The sequence below is a fragment of the Oncorhynchus keta genome, chromosome 7 (assembly GCF_023373465.1).
Source record: "Oncorhynchus keta strain PuntledgeMale-10-30-2019 chromosome 7, Oket_V2, whole genome shotgun sequence".
Lineage (NCBI taxonomy): Eukaryota > Metazoa > Chordata > Actinopteri > Salmoniformes > Salmonidae > Oncorhynchus > Oncorhynchus keta.
The window spans coordinates 11,577,657-11,603,057 of record NC_068427.1 but is presented as its reverse complement, the minus strand read 5'-3'; the positions used below and the strand labels follow the sequence as shown (position 1 = coordinate 11,603,057).

The following is a 25,401-nucleotide window of genomic DNA, read 5'->3' as shown; positions in this document are numbered from 1 at the left end:
GTGTCTGGTTAATGAAGGCAGACATGGGGTATTACTACAAGCAGGCATGTTGGTAGCAGGGTTACAGAAATGTGTCAAACAGAGGAAAGCAGTTTTCCCCCCTAGTTGTTACACACTCTTTTGTCCCAAGGAGAATCTCTTGTCATTAGTTTCTATGAAATAGAGCAGTGACAAGAAACTAGAGAGTTGCAGTTTCAATTTGAGTGTGCTCCTTCTCCCTGCTCCCCGAGTCAAGACAGTTACAAAAACAAGAGCAAAAAAAGACAGCATTGTCCGGGATTTTTTTTTTTAAACTGGCAGAAGAGACCAACCCAGCAAGAGTAGTCAGGGCTCAGTCGGTTTCTGTTGAAACCCTATACTATGGAAAGGATTAGAGAGAATGCCATTCAGCTCGCATGTCCCTGTCAGTGAGAAAAACAAGTCTGCTTTTGTCACCACAGACAAAGTATCTGGAATGGCCTTTGTGCATGTACAGTGTGCATGTTCAGTGCATTCGAAAAGTATTCAGACGCCATCACTTTACGTTACAGCCATATTCTAAAATGGATTAAATTATATATTTTTCTCGTCAATCTACACACAATACCCCATAATGACAAAGCAAAAACAGGTTTTAAGACATTTTTGCAAATGTATTACAAATTTTTTTAAATAAATTTTTACTGAATTATTCAGACTCTTTGCTATGAGACTCGAAATTGAGCTCAGGTGCATCCTGTTTCTATTGAGATGTTGATTGGTCAATTGACTGGACATGATTTGGAAAGGCACACACATGTCTATATAAGGTCCCACAGTTGACAGTGCACAAAGTTCCTCTGTGGAGATGGGAGAACCTTCCAGAAGGACAACCATCTCTGCAGCACTCTGACAATCAGGCCTTTATGGTAGAGAGGCCAGACGGAAGCCACACCTTAGTAAAAGAGCACATGACAGCCCGCTTGGAGTTTGCCAAAAGGCACCTAAAGGACTCTGACCATGAAAAACAAGATTCTCTGGTCTGATGAAACCAAGATTGAACTTTTTGGCCTGAATTCCAAGTGTCACATTTGGAGGGAACCAGGCACCCCTCATCACCTGGCCAATACCATCCTTACGGTGAAGCATGGTGGTGGCTGCATCATGCTGTGGGGATGTTTTTCAGTGGCAGGGACTGGGAGACTAGTCAGGATCGAGGGAAAGATGAAAGGATACAAAGTAGAGAGATCCTTGATGAAAACCTGCTCCAAAGAGCTCAGGACCTCAGACTGGGGCGAAGGTTCACCTTCCAACAGTACAACAACCCTAAGCACACAACCAAGACAATGCAGGAGTTGCTTTGGGACAAGTATCTGAATGTCCTTGAGTGGCCCAACCAGAGCCCGGAATTGAACCCGTTCAAACATCTCTGGAGAGACCTGAAAATAGCTGTGCAGAGATGCTCACCATTCAACACAACAGAGCTTGAGAGAATCTGCAAAGAAGAATTAGAGAAACTCCCCAAATACAGGTGTGCCAAGCTTGTAGTGTCATACCCAATCAGACTTGAGGCTGTAATTGCTGCCAAAGGTGCTTCAACAAAGTACTGAGTAAAGGGTCTGAAAACTTAAGTAAATGTGATATCAGTTTTTCATTTTTTTATACAAAATGTATTAAAACCTGTTTTTGCTTTGTCATTACGGGGTATTGTGTGTAGATTAAAGAGGGGGGAAATGATTGAATCCATTTTAGAATAAGGCTGTAACGTAATAAAATGTAGAAAAAGTGAAGGGGTCTGAATTATAGGTTGACCGATTAATCGGAATGGAGGATTAATTAGGGCCGATTTCAGGTTTTCATAACAATCGGTATTTTTGGACACCGATTTGGCCGATTTTCATTTGATTTTTACACCTTTATTTATCCTTTATTTACCTAGGCAAGTCAGTTAAGAACACATTCTTATTTTCAATGACAGCCGAGGAACGGTAGGTTAACTGCCTTGTTCAGGGGCAGAATGGCAGATTTTTACCTTGTCAGCTCGGGGATTCAATCTTGCAACCTTACAGTTAACTAGTCCAACGCTCTAACCACCTGATTACATTGCACTCCAGAAGGAGACTGCCTGTTACGCGAATGCAGTAAGAAGCCAAGGTAAGTTGCTAGCTAGCATTAAACTTATCTTATAAAAAACAATCAATCAATCATAATCACTAGTTAACTACACATGGTTGATGATATTACTAGTTTATCTAGAGTGTCCTGCATTGCATATAATCGATGCGGTGCGTATTCACGAAAAAGGACTGTCTTGCTCCAATGTGTACCTAACCATAAACATCAATGCCTTTCTTAAAATCAATACACAAGTATATATTTTTAAACCTGCATATTTAGTAAATATTGCCTGCTAACCTGGCTCGTTGCGAACTCTGTGAAGACTATTTCTTCCTAACAAAGACAGCCAACTTCGCCAAACGTGGGATGATTTAACAAAAGCGCATTTGTTGCACGACTGTACCTAACCATAAACATCAATGCCTTTCTTAAAATCAATACACAGAAGTATATATTTTTAAACCTGCATATTTTGCTAAAAGAAATCCAGGTCAGCAGGCAATATTAACCAGGTGAAATCGTGTCACTTCTCTTGCGTTCATTGCACGCAGAGTCAGGGTATAAGCAACCGTTTGGGCCGCCTAATTTGCCATAATTTTACGTAATTATGACATAACATTGAAGATTGTGCAATGTAACAGGAATATTTAGACTTATGGATGCCACCCGTTAGATAAAATACGGAACGGTTCCGTATTTCACTGAAAGAATACGTTTCCGGATTCGACCATATTAATGGCCTAAGGCTCGTATTTCTGTGTGTTATTATGTTATAATTAAGTCTATGATTTGATAGAGCAGTCTGACTGAGCGGTGGTAGGCAGCAGCAGGCTTGTAAGCATTCCTTCAAACTGCATTTTTGTGCGTTTTGCCAGCAGCTCTTCGCTGTGCTTCAAGCATTGAGCTGTTTATGACTTCAAGCCTATCAACTCCCGAGATGAGGCTGGTGTAACCGAAGTGAAATGGCTAGCTTGCTAGCAGGGTGCGCGCTAATAGCGTTTCAAACGTCACTCGCTCTGAGACTTGGAGTGGTTGTTCCCCTTGCTCTGCAAGGGCCGCTGCCTTTGTGGAGCGATGGGTCACACTGCTTCGAGGGTGGCTGTTGTCAATGTGTTCATGGTTCGAGCCCAGGTTGGAGCGAGGAAAGGGACGGAAGCTATACTGTTACACTAGCAATACTAAAGTGCGAGAAATAGTCCCATAATTCCTATAATAACTACAACCTAAAACGTCTTACCTGGGAATATTGAAGACTCATGTTAAAAGGAACGACCAGCTTCCATATGCTCTCATGTTCTGAGCAAGGAACTTTCTTACATGGCACATATTGCACTTTTACTTTCTTCTCCAACACTTTGTTTTTGCATTATTTAAACCAAATTGAACATGTTTCATTATTTATTTGAGGCTAAATTGATTTTATTGATGTATTATATTAAGTTAAAATAAGTGTTCATTCAGTATTGTTGTAATTGTCATTATTACAAATACATTTTTTTTTTAAATCGGCAGATTGATCGGTATCGGCTTTTTTTTTTGGCCCTCCAATAATCGGTGACGGTATCGGCTCTGAAAAATCATAATCGGTCGACCTCTAGTCTGAATACTTTCAGAATGCACTTTACATGCAGCAGCGCTCTTGAAATGAATAGCATTACTTTTTACGGAGAACATATAACATAACTCTCCAACAAACAGATGAGTACAACCAAAGCCAACGCCATAAATTCAGAGTGAAACGCAGGAAGACTGAGGCAATGCAATACGACTCATGACACATTTCCTTGAAAATAAATTAAAGGTTGGGAAACTGCCCACCCGAGCAGAGTGGGGGTAAAAATACACACTCTCAGAAAACAAATGTGCTTCGGCAAACCAAATCCGCGGGTCCCCCGGAAGCAAAAGGAAAATGATGATTTGTATCGTAGCTTACCTCTGAAATTCCCCATCCTATCTGGGACAGGAGTACTTAACTCCTCTCAGCTCGGGGTTCTCGGCTGCTCCCAAATCAGGCTCCAGAGAGTGTAGTACATACAACAGCTCTGCTGCACACTACCCCGGCTACTACCTGGCAGTTAGAGTGGCGCTGCTGACCCGGCAGGTTCTTCAGGATTACCTCTGTTGTTTTCCTTCAAACCGAGACGAGAAGAAAGAAAGAAAGAAAAAACACCTGAATGAACTAGTGCCTTTGTAAAAAAAAAAAAAAAAAATACTCCTGTGCATCAGGTCTCTGTAGGTGTTATTTGGCGTCTGGTAATTTCAAAGCCCAGCTAGAGGCTGCCTGCCAAGTACCCATAATGCACATGGAGTCAAATGCAATCAGCGCGGCTTTAAATGCCATAATTAGGATAATGCCTCCGAGACAATACCAGAGGAGTTCACAGGATCCAGGTTAAGTTACACAGAACAAATAGACGGGCCCATGTCATTATGAACCTGGTCATTTCCTCTGGTTTAAGCCCAAGACATAAACATGGTCAATAAAACACACAGACTTTTAGGACTTCCAGTGGGACTCAATATCTAGTGAGGATTATTGTGCCTTCTGTGTGAGTCAAAACACACCATGGCAAAAAATTAATCTGTCTGGAGTAAAGAGCTTTCCCTAGGTGACATCCCCCCATTTACACAGGCAGAAAGACAGGGACGGACAGCCTCGCGCGCACGCACACTTACGCACACAACTGACCCCTGGTCAGCTTATCCATTTCTTTTGGCCAAAACACTGGGCTAATTCGACCTCTTCCCACCATCTACTGGGCACATGATATAAACTGGAGCTGGAAGTGCCCCAAGGGTCATGGAATCAACAAAACAATGAGCATTTGTAAACATTATTAGCCTGCTACCAACTGGCTACTCGGCCAAGGAGCCTTGACAAGTCAAATCCAAAATCTTTTTCCTAAGCTATTAAAATCCTCAGCATCTCTCGCTCTGCCAAGAAACCGTTTCGCCTGACCCCACGTAATTCCCACCGATGCCAATCAGGTCACATGGTCTAGTAGTCCAGTCAGTGACCTCATAGTGCAGCCACTCTTCTAAGCTTCTGTTATGCAATCGAAATAGAAGCTGTGCCTCCTGCCTCGCGTCCTCCCCAGGGAGCACAGAAAAGCAACAACAAAAAAACATAGTGGCAGACAGGCATATCCCTTCACCGTTCATTACCCATCTACAAACTGTAGACAACCCCCTTCTCGTCACCTGGGTCAAAATACCAGGTCAAAATACACATTGGAACGTTAGTCAACGAAGGGAAGAACTGCGGAGAAGAAGGCTTCATAAGGCTGACTGACACCCAAATTAACCGGGTCACATTTGTTGAACAAAGAAACGTGGAGGGGAAAACCAGAGCTCAGATATAATTATACATCAGCCTGGATTTCAGAGGCAGAACGTCTCAGCAGAGCAGCAGTCTTCAAGTTAAAAGCCTGGGAAATGCACAGTGCAAATAGAGTTGTGAGCTGCCTCAAGCCTGCTACTCACAGTAATTGGAATGAAAGCCTACCGCAATATGGTGCTCCCCTTACTTTCAATACTAAATTAGGTAAGGTGTTTAAACGTCTATGGAAACACACATCTGTCTAAATTAAATATCTGTCTCTATCTGTGGCTTACGGATCAACCACATGATTTCACGTGTGGAAAGCCACATGATTTCAAGGGGAATTTCACATGTTTTTGGAACACTTCACATGTGGTGACATGTTTTCACATGTGTAGTTTCACGTTACCACCTGTTGCTTTACATCTCATCACATTCACTTCACGTTAGATCGCATGTCATCACCTGACATTCATGTGGTTTTCCCCATAAGGGTGCTAATTGGACCAGCAACAGGGCAACCCCCCCCCCCCCTATCATTCATTCCTCTGGACTTCTTAAGCCGGCGTGAGGACAAGGGGGGGGGGGCATAATTAACTCCTCTATAAGTCAACTGATTGGTGCCTTAGCCATGTGCAATGACCCGCCAGCCAGGTCAGCATGGAACATGAAGAGACCTCCATTACACAGCACAAAGCAGCCGCTGTAATGTCCCCAAAGACCCACAATGCTTAATTGCCTCTTTCAAATAGCATATTGACTTAGCTAAATAAAAGTGATATTAATGGTCTCGAGTTGCCATTTCAGACATCACTAAAGTGAGGCTGATGCCATATTTCAGCACTGATAAAGAACCCCCCAAAAAAAAAAAAGAACAAAGACATTCATTATAATTGTATCTCGGGCCAAAATAAAGCATTTATCCAGGCTATAGCAAGACTGCAACATATTTCTTACCAAGTAGTTGTCAAAGACGTATTCTGAAAGCCCCAGCACAAACTATTACGCAGACAAAACACACATGCTTAGATAGCCAGGACTAGAGTCATCTGTTTTTTTAAAGGATGTGTTGTACACAAACAAGTTCAAGTACTCCACAAATGCTTCACAACATAGGCCCTAGAGCACAGAAATACCCCGCTGAGCCAATTCTGTCATTCAATTTCCTTTGAAAATCTCCCAGTAAAATGACTTACGAATTCTGAGGTTTTACCTCACATCAAAGATTCAAGAGGATGGCAAAGAGAGTCATGTGTGTGTACATACCTGATGCTTTCTTTGACAGCGGAACACACAAGGCTACTATTGGATCCCTAAACATGTGACTTTCTGTTGAGCTGAACAGGCTCGACAGCTGAAAACACTTTACTCTGTTTGACACACCCCAAAAGCTAAGGAATGTAATCTCAGCACGCGCTGGAGCTCGTCTCGAACACACACACACACACGCCGCGTGCATAACGCACACACGTATGCATGCGCGTACACGCCGCGGCATGCATCTGCAGTATGTAGACACACACACTCGTACACACACATATACACACAAACACACACACACACACTCTCACGCATGCACACACAGATCAATAATATAATAATACTGTATACACATTCACACAATGTAACGCATACCCTTCGAAAAAAAGGTGCTATCTAGAACCTAAAAGCGTTCTTCGCCTGTCCCGGTAGGGTAACCCTTTGAAGAACCCTTATTGATTCCAGGTAGAACCCTTATTGATTCCAGGTAGAACCCTTTTTGGTTCAAGGTAGAACTCTTTTGCATTCTTTACACAGAGGGTTCTACATGGACCCCTAAAGAGTTCTACCTGGAACCAAAAAAGGGTTCTACCTGGAATCAAAAAGGGTTCTCCTATGGGGACAGTCTAAGAGCGCAGAGGTAGAAGTAAAACCTACCTCTTGACGTGGTGATGTGGGACTTAATAAAAGTCAGAGGTTAGCCGTGTGGAGAAGCTGAGACCTTGACCACTCAATAGGATGACTTGAAAGGGATTTTCAAATGAGGGAGGAACATCTTCAGAGGATGTTATAGATGTTCTGTCTGCCTCACACCTCCTTGAATCATATCCTACAAATGTTGCAACATCTAACTCACTCCCGGCCAATCTGAGCGTGTGTGTACAGGGATGGGCTTGGCTCAAGATAAGCCAGGCGTCAGGCAGGAAACACAGTCATACCAGATCAGCCTAAAGCAGTCCATACAACACGCAACTTAGAACCCAGATAGCCCTCTTCCAATGAAATTCATTCAGCCAAAGGGACTCACCACTCGCAGTGGATGACTTCATGCGCAAGCATTTTATCCATGTCTACAGTGTGCAGCGTTGCAAACAGAGGACTATGAGTGGTCATTCCTATGAGGAACTTCCTCCTGTTCTGTTCATTCACCCTGCATCCATCCCAAATGGCACCCTATTCTGTTTATAGCACACTACTTTTGACCATAGCCTATTGTGCTCTGGTGCACTATATAATGTGGTAGGGCTGTGTACCAGTATCCCATGGCAACAATGAAAACACAAACCTGCTGTAGGTAAAATACCGTGTGTGATATAGCTTGGGGGGGGGGGAATGCTGGATGACAACATGTTTGTTTCCAACATTAGGGCTGTTTTCCTAAAGAGTGGAATCCACTTTGTGTTTTGTTTCCTTGCCACAATACGAGTATCGTGACACTGGTATTGTTCCGGCCCTACTATATAAGGAATAGGGTGCCATTGAGAACGCATCCTCGGGCCTCACTGAAAGACTGATCCAAATGGATCATCAGCGGTTTGAAACATGTCATCAGTAACATGTTGTGACAGAGTGGGGTCATGAATGACGCTCTGATTGACTGACGCCCACCGAAAGACGACTTTAAAGGGGAACGGAGCATAAACATGGAGTCAGCTGCAAACCCTCAAGAATCACAACCTTTCCGTCGGCTCTGGAGGCTGGCTAAGTCTCTGAAGAAGTGAACCGGTGGCCACACGCTGAGACAGAACACAAAAGTCAACTGAGGATTCTCCCTGTTAGAGCTGAAAACAAGACGAATGCTCTGATTTTCTCCACAAGAGTGAACACGACAGGCTCATTTGACGAAGCAAAAACAGCAGCAAAACAAAGCCAAAACAGAAATACCACTCCACGTAATCCTGAGTGCTTCACGGCTCATAAAGAAGGAGAATTAAATGGTGATCAGAGCCGCACTGAAAGTTACTTATTCTTTCAGACAGAAAAGCGGAAATAAATTCAGTTGAATCAATTTTCCATTCCATTCTGCCTCACACCCATAGCTGTTGCTTTTCAATTTCTACCATATCAGGTGGTTACCACATTTCAATGTGAACGGTAGAAATGTGATAGATTTTATGGAGAGGACCAGCGAGAAATACCAAGATGATCGAAATGACTAGAAACAAATAGGATGTAAAAAAAAAACGAACAAAACATTAGCATAACAATGGGCCACTATTGGCAGTGTTCTGGCTCCCACAATGCAACCTGTCTGGAGTGAATTACCGAGCGGTGCTCAGCACCTCAGCTGCTTCTTCCGCTTAAGACTGATTAAAGCAGCCGATGAACTGCCTTCACTGTCCTCAACTGAATGATCAATCACACCACTGGTAAGGACAGCGTTAGCTTTAGCTTAGCGGCCTGCCTATTCATCAACAGGGCATCCTTGTAGGTTCACACAGCAGATGGGGAAATAAGGGGGATGACAGCGGCAACAATTACAGTCACTCACACTTCCATCTCTCTCTGTGTGTGTGTGTGTGTGTGTGCGTGTGTGCATGTGTGTGCATGTGTGTGCGTGCATGTGCGCGAGCGTGTGCTTTCTCTCATGTGCACATTTCATTGTGGAATGTACTTACTATATAATGGGGGCGTTTAATATGATGGCGGTGAAGTATCAACGTCACATCAATCTTGTTTATCTCCTGCTATGCTCCATCCCTGGTATTGACAGGGCCAGCATCCAGCATCCAGCTGCCATCCAGCCATGGGCAGAGTGCCCAGTAGGGCTGTGTCAGGTCCCCTCTACAACACCATGAGAAAATGACATGTGGTGTTTATCACACAGCCGTGCCGCTGCCAGCCAGCCCTCACAACACCCCTCCTTCTCCGGTTCCTGTGCTGTTTCTACGAGCTAGTGGTCCTGCCGTCCATGTTCCCTCCCAGTCAACATCCACATACATCCATCGCAGATCACGATGCGTCCCGAATGCTAATGGTCAAAAGTAGCACACTATAAAGGGAATAGTGTGACGTGTGGGACACGCTCACAAGGACTGAGACATCTGAGGACTCACAAGTAGGAACACTCATTGGTGATAGCACATATTACTGCCATTGGCTTCAATCAAAGAGAAATGATGAACTGCAATGGGAGCGGGAACTAATCGGCTGAACACAACCTTATTCATTAGAAGACAGTCCTATCCGCGGCACACAGTCCACAGGAATGGGGACTGTTCCTTGTTCCAAATGTGTAATAGCAAGAAACGCTCGACTCCACCACTGTGCCATAACAAAGCAATACCTGAAATAATATGAAAAAAAAACAAATTGTGTTACTGTAGTGATTACAGTGTTACACATGCATAAAGATTAAAGCAACGTGGTGTAAAGTGTAAAACAACTGATCGTAAAGGTTAACCCTTTTGTCTTAACGTAAAGTGATGCCATCTTCAATGCCCTCACACAGCACGGTAAGGATCAAACCACTATAGTAGGTTGGGAGAAGATGACACTAGGGACGAAAGACATATAAAACCCCATCCCAACAACACTTGGGAGAAGATTATGGGGTAAGGAACCACCTCGGGTAAGGAACAGGCCATCAATGTATCCATCAGTAGAAACTACCAGCAGCATATCCCCTATAAAGAGAGGGCTGAGGCAGAAGACGAGTAAAACTGGATCTGGCAACATCTCCCCTGAGGGCTGATTTGCATTAACATTGCTTATTAAATACGCACTGATTTAGAGTGGATGAACAGAGGTCACCGAGAACCGTGCTGCCATCCATTCAAATGAAGTGGTTGATACTGATAACTGCATGAAATAGAAAACAGCATTTGGGCCTCCCAAGTGGCACAGCGGTCTAAGGCACTGAATCGCGGGTGTTAGAGGCGTCACTACAGACCCAGGTTCAATCCCAGGCTGTGTCGCAGCCGGCCGTGACTGGGAGACCCATGAGGCGCCACACAATTGACACAGCGTTAGGGGAGGGTTTGGCCGGTCTTGTCCTATCGTGCTCTAGCGACCCCTTGTGATGGGCCGAGTGCATGCAGGCTGACTTCGGTCGCCAGTTGTATGGTGTTTCCTCTGACACGTTGGTGCTTCTGGGCTAAGTGAGCAGTGTGTCAAGAAGCAGTGCGGCTCAGCAGGGTTGTGTTTCGGGGGGCGCGCGGCTCTTGACCTTCGCCTCTCCTGAGTCCGTACGGGAGTTTCAGACTGTAACTACCAATTGGGGAGAAAAATGGGTGAAAAGTTCAAATATATATATATATTTTTAAATCCATTCAAAAAATAAAGAAAATGGGGATGAAGTATTTCATTTATCATTACAAATAGAGTTGGTCCTTCCAAGGCGAGCCAATCATTAAGGGCTGGTTAGCGTGCCGCAGCTAGCGTAGCACCCGTAGCTTTACAGCTCATTAACACTTCAAACAGGCCCCATGGTGGTGGGCGTCCCTGACCTGCAGTGCGGGAGCACACCTGTCTTCTTCTGTTCTGTTCTGTCCTTCAACTCACAGCTGGGAAAACAGGCTACAAAACCACAATTCCCCTATTTGAGAATGCTTAACCTTAACAATTGTTGTATCTCCCAGTTCTGTCAATCACTTCTACAATACCAACAGTGTTGCTGAGAAAAAGATTAAGTCATAGCAAACTATGAAAAGTGAAGTAGATTTCACAAATCAAATCAAATAAATGACTATATAATATTATTTGAAGGTCGCATTTTCCGTCCCCATGTTCCTTCCCTTCTCTGGGTTCGGCGCAAACAAACGTCCTGTCACGTTTCATCTGTGAAGTAATTGCCTGGCGGTGCCCGTACCGCGGGGAAAGTTGTCGTTGATCACAACCGCCAGCTACAAAGCTGAGCTCCAACACCTCGACAGAGAATCCTGCACAGCACAATGATACATTGGCTTTTATTACGGATATACAAGTAAACTTCTCTTTCAAATATTGTATGTCTCGTTCACTTCAACAGAACCCTTCTCAAGGACAGGTAAATATGTGTAGAGAAGAACAAACACTTCACAGCAGAAGAGGCCAAGTATATACTGTATTTACTTTCCAACTGAGGGGATGAGGCATGCAATGTAGAGATTGTCAAAGTATGTGCAAGCATTTATGTGCACAAGATGTGTATGAGGCTAGCTAAACCGATGCGTTCCAACCAATTATTTATATATACAGTGGATGACTGATTGGGGGTGCTGTGTTGAAGCCACAGTGTTGAAGCCACTGTGTTGAAGCCACTGTGTTGAAGCCACTGTGCCTCCATCGTGGCCCTTCGCCATCATTGTAAAAAATAAAATAAAAATTGGAAGCTTTAGAAATACATTTATTAATGTCTATATTCATTTTTGACACATCTATTCTATTACCTTTAAGCACACTTTTAAATTATACTATGTGAGCTAAACATACACGTTTCAAATACTTAAATACATGTCATTGAAATACTGTAGAATTCCATACGTTCCTACGGAGGACTTCTCCTACTGGGGAGAACCAATACTGTGTCTGACCAACGACTTCAAAGCTTTTCATTGGCCAAAGACGTAGTAACAGCAATCCAGGGTTTATGTACATAATTGGCTCCAACTCAGAGCAGCATATACGTCTTGTGTTGGGAGTCTTCCTTGGTGGCTTTCGCATCAAACAAAAAAGGAAAAATATAACAAAATGTAGCTCCGTACACAACTTGGGGGCTAACATGCATTGAACCATGTAGAGAAAGGGAAATTAGATTTCGAGGAAAATGACAAACAGTCCAATCACCTTCAGTTGCCCTTTTAAAACAACGTTTTAGCCAGTGAGCTAAATGCCATGCTCTTCTTATGGTCAAAGGTTAATATACACATTTTCTAGAACAAACCAATTGCACTTGGAAACAGGAACTCTTAAACACAAGATGGATTATAATGCAAAGCCACAGGAAAGGGGATTATAGAGCACCGGGAGGAGTGGGAGGGCGCTGGGCTGGAGAGTGGGAGGTAGTTGAGCTGAGGTAATAAAGAATCGATGAGAAGGGCTTTAATTGTTCATGTAGGCCAAGCATGACTTTACTGCTCTGAGGTGAAACGTGTACTTTTATCAAAAGCATTGGAATGCAATGTACACTACCGTTCAAAAGTTTGGGGTCACTTAGAAATGTCCTTCTTTTTGAAAGAAAATCACTTTTTTTGTCCATTAAAATAACATCAAATTGATCAAAATACAGTGTAGACATTGTCATTGTTGTAAATGACTATTGTAGCTGGAAACGGCAGATTATTTTATGGAATATCAGCAAAGGCGTACAGAGGCTCATTATCAGAAACCATCACTCCTGTGTTCCAATGGTACGTTGTGTTAGTGTGTTAGCTAATCCAAGTTTCTCATTTTAAAAGGCTAATTGATCATTAGAAAACCCTTTTGCAATTATGTTAGCACAGCTGAAAACGGCTGTCCTGATTAAATAAGCAATAAAACTGGCCTTCTTCAGACTAGTTGAGTATCTGGAACATCAGCATTTGTGGGTTCGATTACAGGCTCACAATGGCCAGAAACAAAGGCCTTTCTTCTGAAACTCGTCAGTCTATTCTCTTGTTCTTAAAACCAAACACTTTTAGACTTTTACTCAAGTAGGACTATACTGGGTGACTTTCACTTTTACTTGAGTCATTTTCTATTAACACATCTTTACTTTTACTCAAGTATGACAATTGGATACTTTTTCCACCACCGGAAAATTAGCCCTTTAAAAACGGGTCGAATGCCTGACATTATATATAGCTGTTAGCATAGCGGCTATAGTGGAGTTCCACTCTGCCAAGTGTCAACTTTTTCAGACATTGCACAGCGGGAGTAAATTGCAGGTTATTCCGGGACAGTTCTCTGCTTCCAGAATCATGTCAACACTTTGTGCTGGGAAATTGAAAAACCTGAAGAGAAGAAAGAGCAGTGGAAATGTTGATTCGTCAAAGCTTCTTTTACACCCACCATTTCCTCAAGTCTCAAAATGTGTCCGTTTTCACCTGGTCACTTTATCAAGACATACAGACGTAGGATCTTAATTTGATCCATTGTTTGTTGACGAGGAGCTTCCGTTAAAGAGTCATCTATCTCCTCAACATCAACACTAGATCTTAAAACCTTAAAACCAACCACAGCAAAAGTACATAATAACATTCGATGAAATGTCAACATAAATGTCATGTACTTGAACTAACTTTGTTAAGTTTCAATGTCTCAATCCCTTTCCCTCAAGTTAATTACTAAACATACAGCACTTTGAAATTGCTTGACATTTAAGTGAATCTTCTGCGGTTGAAAAGAACAGCCATGATGGAAGTAGTTGAGGCGTAGGAATCCTGCAGGTTGAATCAGGTTTCAGTTTTAGACTTGGAGCCTCGGCAGCCGGTATAAACCTCTGACATCAGCCCACATGACTTGAGGAGAACATAGGTTCCTGACATAGGGGAGATGCCACCACCTCAATCCAAATCCAGCAGCCAAGCGTGTCTGTCTGCGCACCACTCTGGGACGACATCCGATACCACATTTGTAGTATTTCACTCAACCTACATCAACAGTCAACATATCACTGGAGAGTAAGGCTAGGTGATACATTGAACTATAGAGTTCACTATGAGGCCCACCAACCACACTGACGAAATACATCCGTCATCAAAATGAAGCCATCTCCAAGCACATCTTAGCCAGAAGAACAAAACACTTGGCCATTTTGGCCCCAGCTGAACGTGTATTACTTACGGCGATATGACAGCAGGCTTAACAATTGTCCATTCATCACGCAGTGTCAAGCCAGGTTATGTCATGTTGTCCAGTGCTCAGTGACTGCTGCTGAATTCTCTGGAGGCCGTTTGTTCAGCAACTCGCTCAGCAGGGTTGACGGCCTGTCCACTTCAGTCTTCAGCCTCTAGTAACCAGAGAGCAGGAACCCCCCGAGTGATACGGTAACATGCACTTTGTCTTTGAAATATTCAACAGTATGCCATCCTCCTCCTCCCTGTCGAGGAGGTAGGGTTGAGAGCTGGCAGAAAAGACTGTGGTCTGGTGAGTCAGCAACATCTGGAGCAATTCACACTGAAATGTCTCTTCCCCCGTTCCCTGCTGTCCACTCCACACTGCAGAAGTCTGGAGCGCGGCGAGCCGCTGGTCTTTCAGACTCAGCATGTCAGGGCTATGAAAGGCTATTTCACTGGGGGGGGCATTGTGCACCTAATCTCTCAAAGCGCTGACATGCTTTGTGTTCTTTACTATCGCCAGCCGCCCAGGATCCAATCAAAGCCTGAAATCTGGAGCTCTTTCAGGAATGTATCTACATATATCTAGTTTGATCGGCAGCGGACATGCCTCGCCAAATCATTTCACTGTACCTCAACCCAACAACACATAGAAGCAGAACTGAATGCAGACTGCATGTGGGACATTATCCTTATATCACCTTGATTATATATACAATACATGAAAGCGAGGATTTACATCTAATAGAGGACTAGCATAGATTCTGCAATATGGTGGGTTTTATTCAAATACTGTACACAGTCCAGTGACGTCAATGGTCTAAACTTTCAAGTGCGGGTGTTGGTTCATCTCTTCTCATCCTGTTGAAAAGGTCACCGATTAAAATACCTTGTGCTCACAGTTCTTCTATTCCCAGAAAAGTCTGTTGCCCAAGTGATAAAACAGGGATAGATATTACAGACTGACAGTGGAATCTCTCTAGTCTACAACTTGTGGTTGGCCTCAAGGATTGGGCTAACTCTCTTCAGACCACACCATGCACATGTGGGATGGAAAGAAAGAGGGGAAAAAGGATTGACGGAAAAAAGAGGCATCCTAAAAAAAAAGAAGGGTAATGGCAGCTCTTGATGGATACCCATTCTCAATGGATATTATGATTCAGTGATGGCCAGCCACTGAACCACAGAGGCAGTAGAGTGACTGAAGGTGTGTCCAAAATGGCACCCTATTCCCTATACAGTACACTACTTTTGACCAGGGCCCATAGGGCTCCGGTCAAAACTAGTGCACTATGTAGGGAATAGGGTACAGGAGGTTGGTAGCACCTTAGTTGGGGAGAATGGGCTTGTGGTATTGACTGGAGCGGAAATCAGTGGAATGGCATAAAATACATGGTTTCCAGGTGTTTGCTGCCATGGAAATTGCTCCGTTCCGGCCATTATTATGAGCCGTTCTCTCCTCAGCAGCCTCCACTGGAATAGGGGCCATTTGGGACGCATCTTGAGTGTCCTTCCAGGGGGACTCAGCAGGGTACAGAGCCTCATCACCTGTCGCAGGTTGTTCAGGGCACACATGGAAACCCAGACAATCATGGATGAAAGCCGTGGTATATCAGACATTATAAACTGGGTGGTTCGAGCCCTGAATGCTGATTGGCTGACAGCAGTGGTATATCAGACCGTATACCACGGGTTTGACAAAACATTTATGTTTCCCTCGACTAATTACGTTGGTAACCATTTTGCGTCATTGAGTCGTGCCTAAGAACAGCCCGTAGCTGTGGTATATTGGCCATATACCACATCCCCTCGTGCATTATTGCTTAATTATACCACAGGTATGAGAGAAAACGACTTGTTTCCTGTTCTATTTATGTTGGTAACCAGTTTATAATAGCAATAAGACACCTTGGGGATTTGTGGTATATGGCCAATATACCACAGCTAAGGAGTGTATATGGGCACTCCGCGTTGCGTCATGCACAAAGTCAGCCCTTAGTCATGCTATATTGGCCTTATACCACACCTCTCGGGCCTTATTGCTTAATGAGACATCCATAAAAATCACCCATTGCAGTAGATTAGCTAAGTGTTGAAGACAGGGAAGGTTTTGAGAAATCCTCATCAGTAGTCATACACACTCACGGCCATTCGTTAAAGTTAAATATTACTCAATATCTCATCATGTTTGGAGTGTATCCATAATGTAGGATTTATCATTATCTGATGAGAGAGAAAAACTCTTTATTATCTGAAACATATCAAGGAATCAGATTAACTTGGGGAGAAAACAAACAAATGCACTTTATCTAACTGGAGTTGGTATTTCAACCCTCTCAGCTCTGAACTGTGTAGGTATTGTCTGGACAGGGGACAGGCTTTCAACGTGATTGCTTGAGGCAGGTAATAATGGGTAACACTGAACATTAAGTTGCTCTTAAACTATAATTACGACATTGTTGTTACATAGTACTGTATTGCTTTGTAATTGCAGAAAGCGGAGTGGTTTTTGTAATTATATTACCAACATGAACAACAGGTTAATTCAATATTGTTAGTAGTTTAATTAATTAGCATCCATTCATACACATCCCCCTCTCAGCAAAAATACACAGATGATTATAACCTGTAAACATATAGTTGAATACATGTCACTAAACCAACAGCAGACCGCAAAACAAAGATAATCAATGCTTTATATAATGGTATTATTCAGAAATGAAATGTAGGCCAATGGGCTAAAATGGCTGAATAATAACTATTCCGATATGTAGGGTGACCCAAGCATACTGTCTGAAAGAGCAGAATTAGACACAATGATTCAACAATGAGGGGCATCTAAGATCAGCTGAACTATTCAACTGACTGATGTCAGTTCCTGTTAAATAGCATCTGACATGAGCGCGGGATCAAAACAATCACAACAAACCAGATTTTTAAAAAGGGCCTTTTGCAAGCAGCAACACACAGTCTGGGCCAGCTTCCCAAATGACAACCCTATTCCCTACATAGTGTGCACTACTTTTGACCAGAGCTCTATGGGCCCTAGTCAAAAGTAGTGCACTATATTGGCAATAGGGTGCCATTTGGGATGTGGACGGGCTGTGTTTCTGCTGAGACTCAGACTATAAAAGCAGCAGTTGTTCCCATGATCACACAAACAATGCCGCTTTCTTCATCTAGGGTCAACAGTCACAGTCTCACAATAACAGAGGAGCACAGAGCATTAATGGACTACATCTATACTAACATACAGGCAAGATTGAGGGATGGCAACTCTCGAAGGGTTGGACACGATTCAAACAAACGTCATTGTTGCTGCTATGCTCCATTTCCTATAGACTCCAATGAGACGTTTTCCATTGTGGTCTGCACAAAAACATCCTCCTGACCACTTGTGCAAGAGCAACACCACTTTCTCCAACCAAGAACACTCACACAAAGAAGGTTTTCATATTCAGCCTTTGCTGCAATACCTCATGATAAATGTTTATTTTAATTTTTCATGAAGCGAATTCCTTCAATAGATGTCAGCTGTTGGGAGGGTGGCTTGGGTAATGTGCATCACGAGGAGCATCACATAATGCATCTGACCTTGGAGAGGCAGAGAGAGAGAGAGAGAGAGAAAGAGAGAGGATTCACACAGACTCAGAGTATAGGCTGGTAGTATAACATGACCTCAAACATCACCACCGCCACCTAGTGAGCTAGACTCTTAGAAAAAATAGTTCCAAAAGGGTTCTGCAGAGGTCCCCATAGGAGAACCCCTTTTTGGCTCCAGGTAGAACCCTTTTCGGGTTCCACGTAGAACCCTCTGTGGAAAGGGGGCTCTATCTGGAACCAAAAGGGTTTTACCTGGCTTCAAAGGGTTCTTCTGTAGGGACAGCCAAATAACCGTTTTGGGTTCTAGATAGCACCTTTAATTCAAAGAATATACAGTACAGCGCATGGCAACTAGGTATGGACTGATGCCTGTAGAATATAAAGCTCCATCTACGTGGTTAGATGGGAGATATTCTAGGTATCTGATGTTGTTGATGATTCGTTGTCAATCTTTTGACACCATTGGTGACCAGGCACAATACTTTTCAAAGGAAGAGAAAGTATTGAGAAGCATTGGAAGAGAACCACAGAAAGAAACAAGTCCATACCATACAATAACCAAAATGTTCTTTTGAACAAGGTGATGCACACCAAAGATAGCAAGTCACCAACTGGACCAAATGTGATTGGGTAAATAAGGAGAACTGAACAAATAAGTAGTTCATGCAGCTGTCAATCAAATCTCCGCAGCAAACGCACAAACCCAAAAGCAACCAGTTGGTTCGGCTGCCCTGACAACCATGGACATCCTTTGTCTCTGCCTTCGTGTACACGGTGAGAGATTTGTGAGACGTAAGATACCAGTCAATTCTTATCGTATGCATAGTGTCCAGAGGCAGTTGGTTGCACTGGTCTTCAGCGTCTACTTCTTCATATGCTCTTGTAAATGTCTTCCCATGCAAGGCAACAGAGTAGCGCTATCCATCTTGTGAACGTTTTACGATGGCACAGCAGACTACTCCAGTAAGGTTTGAGTTGTTTGGGTGAGCAAGAAATACAGTCACTTGTCACTCAGGTGATATCGATTATGAAATCATTTCAACTCTAAAATGTTGTGGCTACCTTCTGTCATTCCTATGCAGCCTTTAGTTCAGATATCTGTGCACATTCCCATAGGTGAATTTTAAATGAATGCTTGAAATGGAAACGTGGAGACGTCAGAAAGTTCCGAGTAGGCTACGCATCTCTGAAATAGCAGGGCACAGTTTTGCTGCTCTCCTGAGTGGGACAGTGAGTGATTGGAGTGAGGCATGTAGGCAATAGTGTATTCACTAAACTTCCACCGTTCCTTCCACTGTAATACTGAAAATAAATGACCGTTCGCCGAGCTTCAAACGGACACGCCTTGCACTTTCCCTTCGAGTAAGCTAGTATCAATCTGCCCTAACATGCTTCGCCTCGATTTGCGTGAATCCATAAAACGGCTATGTATGGGACACGTGAACTAGTCGAGCTGAAATTAAAAACATGAACACGTTTAACAGTACGAAGGAACCACAATAATTGCCCATCCCAAACACATGTATTTTATGGTAGATACGCCGATTATAATTTAAAGGGACGAGTGAGTCACTCTCTGGAGCGTGACTAAAAAGGTGGTTTTAGTTCGGGATTGGTGCAGAACTGTAAAACTATCTAGGCCTAGGCTACGTGATTAGAGAATTGGAAAAAAAGTATAATCAATGCCAAAGACAAGTGTAGACAGTTAGACTAGGTAAGGACATGTAATATACAGTCGTGAGTTTAAACCTAAATAAACTTGGTAAAATAAAGATGTAGTAGGGAAGAATCTCCCGCCCCTCAGCGACCTCGCATTCCTCAGATTCCCACACTACCTATTCATTCTCTACTGGTGCTTTTCGATCACCGGGTCTCAAGGGCGATTGTTAGATTGTATACAAAGTAACTCATAGTCATATAAAAAGTAGCACTTCGTGTAACGTCCACCTGATACAATAATGGACAAATCAAAAGTTTCGGCCACAATGTATCAAAGCGCACCTAAACGCGACACTCACGACCCAGTGAAGGTCCCTCGGAGGTGTACCGTGGTAGTGAATCAGTCACCAGAGAATTATTAGTGTGCATTAGCTACGATCCTTGCTTGATATGTGAAGGCTGGCACTGCAACAACACATGCGGTAATTGTTACGGTTTAAAAAACGAATTTAGGACTGGAATCAGAGCTCGTCTAGTACAGATGCTTTACTTGTACAATATATTGTGATGGTTTTCGAATCAATGAAAGCAAGTCTGTACCTTGAGGAGTATTATTGTGATCGCTGTGTTTTGGCGCGGATCCACATTGGAGCATGTAACTTCAGCGAAGTAGCACCTCAACAAGTCCGCTCCTAGTCCCATACATGCGGGCGGTGAAACTCGCCTCCACAGTGAAGAACAAGACCCCTTCTTCGCAAACCACGTCCACTCTGAAGGAACACGAGTACGCATGACGTCACCTCGCTGTAGGTTTGCAGCTTTCAGTCTTCATTGGCTCTGGTTTGGAAAAGAGGGCGTTTCGTTGGTGATTCTCTTGTTGAATAGACCAATGGCAAGGGGAAAGTAGTTGCCTTGGTTACACGTTTTGTCAACCAAATACATGTTATGCTGCGGAGGTGACAATAATAAGGTAGGATACGGTATAGGCACGTCTTTGGTAGTAGAACATATTTGGTATAGGCTAATCGTATGGTAAACCAAATTGTTTACCAATGTCTGTCCCTTTATGTAGGCTACTTATAGTAGCGTGGATTAATTTTGTTCGTGAGTTGGCCTAATAAATCGATGTAAAATATAATAATACGGGCCAGGTGTAGGCTTGTGAGCAGTGCACAGTGTAGACTATGCTACTTTTTCTACTGTACATGTGGGTTCTGCGAGTGTCAACTCACTTTGAAACGGCGCTGGCAAAGTTTGAGAGCAGTTCATGATGTTCCCACTTATTGCAGAATATGCCTATATTTCAGAGCTCCAATGCAAAAACAAACATATTACCGATACGTAGCGTAGGCTACAGACGTGATACATCAACGTTGTCGTGAGACGAACTTTCTAGTGAGACGGTAGATCTTTAGATCTTATCTGGGATTTGAGGCAACGCCACCTCTAGCCATTTGGGGGGTCATAAATTAGGTTTGGTTCTCCCTGCCACCTCGCGGGCAAACGGTGTCTCCCCCCATTTTGCCAGGAGGTGGTGAGAAACTTTTGCAGATTTAAAGCAAATTTCTGTTCATATGAGGGCTGGGCTGGATATCTATGTGAGAGTGACGAACAAAATCAATGGGGGACCCCTGGAGGTCAGGGCCCCTGAACACATGCCCCGTGTGCCCGGTTGGTAATTTTAGACTACCTACTTGGCAATCTACATTTTACATTTACATTTAAGTCATTTAGCAGACGCTCTTATCCAGAGCGACTTACAAATTGGTGCATTCACCTTATGACATCCAGTAGAACAGTCACTTTACAAAATGTTACCTGACGGGAGCTAATTAAGTGATTGAAATAACAACCGGAAAACTTCTGATGCACTACGAAATGTCGAAATTGCACCTTGTGTATTCTACTTTTCTAACTCTCAACAGTAAGTTGAGACCCTGACTGAGTTCCCCTAGCGGTCGCAGAGCCCTACGCGCAGCACATAGTCTGCGTATAGGAAGAGTCGACATTGAGTGTAAAGCACCATATGCCCTCTCCTCTCACCTGTGCTCACACTTTAATCCAGTCACTGTAACCTATAAACCACGGGATCAGTGGTATGTATATCCAAGCCAAAATGTCTCACAATCTGCATGGGTCATTGATATGGACATTGATCTTTATTTTCTGAAAAAATGTATTCCACACTTTAGGTAGCCTTGGAATTAATCCAATACAATTCGTAGAGAAACCTCAAGACACACACTTTCAGCATGAAGAAAAGAATAATCAAATGAATTAAGAATAAATTATTATTCTCTTTTGCTCTTTCCTTAACACCCTCCCACAGTCCTACCATGTCAAATTGATTTCTTCATCTATTAAAGAACATTTGATGTCAGTCTTCAGCTGAGACGTTTTGTTTGTGCATTTGTCAGTTTTGATATGATGAATTCACTTTTATTTAGTGTCAACGATAACGATAATTAACCTCACAATAATGATTATATTATAAGTCATTTACATAATGCATTCCAAATGTATTTAGGAGGTTATGATGAAATCACTTTTATTTAGTGTCATTTACCAAAATAAAGCACACCATAATAATTATATTATAAGTAATGTACATGATAAATTCAAAATGTATGTAGCCGGATATTCCACATTAGATAAACCCAATACATTTTCCAACGTGTCTCTTTACAGGAGCACAGTCTGTCGTTGACTTTCAGACACTTTGAAGCACTAATGAGAATTCATAGGCTATTTCTATAACCTCGTAGGACCCTGAATGTTGAATCAGCTGTTTTGGGAGACATTTTGTGATAAGTGGTTTTCTCCATTAAGTTCGTCAATGTAAGTTTTAATCCGCCGAATGAGCTGATCAAAGCAACAGCAGGAACGGTGACGAGGTAGGAGTGGTGACCTCTCTATACAAACTTTAAACAACCTTCTGTTTACATAGTCATGTTTTCCCCTTAGCTGATATTACTTGCTAAAATGCTGTGATTACAATGGTGTAATGTTACATAGCATATTACTACAGTGATGTTACGAGGTAATTATGTAACTGGGGGTTACTATTACACAGGTATACGGGCAAATGCATGTGAAGTGTTACCCCAAAGGATTTGTTTAAAACCCCATGTACTACTGATCAACAGATGTGAAGCGATGAGCGGAAGAGACCTACGTGGCTTCATAACCAATTGCCGAACAGAAGATTTAGGTAAGTCAGCTCAGCTCCAAACCAAACCATCGCTGGCTGCTTTTACTGCTCTTCCCTCTAGACTCACTGACTTCACATTCTGCTGCTCTCGTAAGCACAATTTGACCTCAAGTCCCTGTGTTAGGAGATTCAGCCGTCTCAACCAACACCTTTTAATGCCTGCCCCGTCCGTGGCAGCATGGCCTGTGTTTATTCACCCGTCTCCTGGAGTCACAGCCGAACTAATCAGGACCTGTCTGTCTGACATGTTTATTTCCTTCCTTCCTTCCTTCCTTCTACTCCTTCTATAGGACGTAGCTAATCTTGAATACTGCATGCTAAATGGCACCCTTTCCCCTATGTAGTGCGGGACTTCATTAGTGCACTACGTTGGGAATTGGATGCCATTTGGGGTGCACACAAAGACGCACATCAGTGTTATAGGACAGTGGATGTGCAGTGGATGTGCCATTTCCATCTCACTTCCTCTGCTCTGCCATAAATGGAAAGAATTGAGAATTGACTGTTGTTTGAATGATTGACAGTTCATGCACTTTTCACATGCTCAATGCTTACTAGTACACAGCTATATTGTATATCTGGTGCTTTCTTTCATTGATATAGAAAAACTGACTCTACGGATGAAGGATGGACTTGGAAGCTCAAAGTATAAACCGGCTGAATATGAGAAACTACAAGCCATAGTTGATGCCAAACAACTGCAGTCTGCACACATTGCTCAAAAGGTAGATATTCTTGATTTTTTTACTCTGAGACGGTTTTGGAATATTGGCGCCCTGGCCCCGAATCCACATAAAGTCTCAAAGTAGGATTGCTGATCTGCCCATATAATAGTATTCATTACTATCTGAACGGCTAGACTGATCCTAGATCAGCACTCCTGCACAGAAGCTTCATGGATACAAGTCCTGGTTAGTAGTTCATACGATACCAGAGGCAAAGTGTTGATGAATGTATGAAGTCTAAGATGTAATGTTGTATGATATACTGTATATTTAGTAACTCCAAAGTACAGTCTGTTCTTGAACATCCTTAGGTGCAAGCTACCACGTTCATGAAGTAGTTCAGCTGTTCTTTTAGGCAACATAAATAACACAAGCAACTCGCATACTAATTATGTATGTGCAACTTTCTGTATGGAGAGAGTTGATGGGTGATAGACCTGTTCATATAATGGGACGGTAAAAGACTGAGACAGTGCATGCATGCCTCTGCATGATCATTGCACTGCACATAATTTCCTTCTGAAGACATATTTATATAGAGTTGTTGTTCTTTCTCAGATGAGAAGCCATGAGGTCTTTCTGAATCACAATCCAGACCTGCATTAATAATTTGAAGATCATGGGCGTACACACACACACACACACACACACACACACACACACACACACACACACACACACACACACACACACACACACACACACACACACACACACACACACACACACACACACACACACACACACACACACAGACACAGACACACACACACACAGACACAGACACACACAACCTCTCCAATGATCCGGAGGAAGGGATTGACTATGAAACAGCAGACCATTACGTAACCTATATGGGCTCTCCAAAACATATAAAATTAAAGAAGAATATCAAAATTCTAAAGATTTGGATTAGCAGTTTGAATATTCATGAGTCTGCAGGAGGATCAACCATAAAGCTGTTTGAAGTTCTCATCTCTCTGCATCCTAGCATTGTGAGAAGTTAACCCTAGGGGCCATGGGGATTATGCTTGTAGACCTGCAGTGTTTTAATTGGTAAACTGTGGCAGCAGCTTTTTAGTGTCTTGTTATGGTTGCCCATGGCTCGCTCCAATTCAGTTCTCTGCAAGGACCAGATAAGGCATCCAGTGTTTGCATACGCCCGCCCCGCTGAAAGGCAGGCTTTCTATTGTGGATTTCCCAACAGTGATAGAGGGGAAATAAATGACTGTGAGTTGCCGCAGGATGTGATCAAATGATTGGTTCTCCAGTAAGAGAGTGGGAGTGTCCTGGATACTGAGGCCTTACATCTTTGCAGGAGGGGCTCCTGATAAAATCCATAGATCAACACATAATAAAGGGAGAATTGACAGCGTACTTTAATGGCTGGGGCTTCTAGCAGGGCAATCGAGAGCAGTGGTTTGCCTCTGTTTGTTTTCTTATTTTTTACAAGAGAAAGTCAAATAAATGAAAGTATATTAAGATACTCACCCCTCTTTATTTTCCCACCAGAAACACACACTTTATATATACTGAACAACAATATAAACGCAACATGTAAAGTGTTGGTCCCGTGTTTTATGAGCTGAAATAAAAGATCCCAGAAATGTTCCATACACACAAAGAGCTTATTTCTCTTATATTTTGTGCACAAATTGGTTTACATCCCTGTTAGGGAGCATTTCTCATTTGCCAAGATAACCCATCCATCTGACAGGTGTGGCATATCAAGAAGCTGAATAAACAGCATGATCATTACAAAGGTGATCCTTGTGCTGGGGACAATAAAAGGTCACTCTAAAATGCAGT

The 25,401-nt window shown here is 42.9% G+C and overlaps 2 protein-coding genes across 9 annotated transcripts in view; one reads left to right on the top strand and one right to left on the bottom strand.

The window, feature by feature from the left end:
* Positions 1 to 20,419, bottom strand: part of LOC118385797 (plakophilin-4-like) — a 121,747-nt gene extending 101,328 nt beyond the window's left edge. For 2 of the 6 annotated variants that reach the window (XM_052521968.1, XM_052521969.1), the window contains exon 1: positions 20,257 to 20,419. In XM_052521968.1, the coding sequence (XP_052377928.1) occupies positions 20,257 to 20,311 (55 nt within the window). In that variant the 5' untranslated portion in view covers positions 20,312 to 20,419. Of the gene's footprint in view, positions 1 to 4,009; positions 4,206 to 7,315; positions 7,489 to 14,401; positions 14,454 to 20,256 lie in introns of those variants that run through there. The other 4 variants (XM_052521972.1, XM_052521971.1, XM_052521970.1 and 1 more) reach the window with 4 other exon arrangements.
* Positions 18,683 to 25,401, top strand: part of LOC118385796 (coiled-coil domain-containing protein 148-like) — a 47,305-nt gene continuing 40,586 nt past the window's right edge. Inside the window, exons 1-3 of one of the 3 annotated variants that reach the window (XM_052521976.1) lie at positions 18,683 to 18,771; positions 22,803 to 22,867; positions 23,471 to 23,592. In XM_052521976.1, the coding sequence (XP_052377936.1) occupies positions 22,813 to 22,867; positions 23,471 to 23,592 (177 nt within the window). In that variant the 5' untranslated portion in view covers positions 18,683 to 18,771; positions 22,803 to 22,812. Of the gene's footprint in view, positions 18,772 to 20,541; positions 20,627 to 22,802; positions 22,868 to 23,470; positions 23,593 to 25,401 lie in introns of those variants that run through there. The other 2 variants (XM_052521978.1, XM_052521975.1) reach the window with 2 other exon arrangements.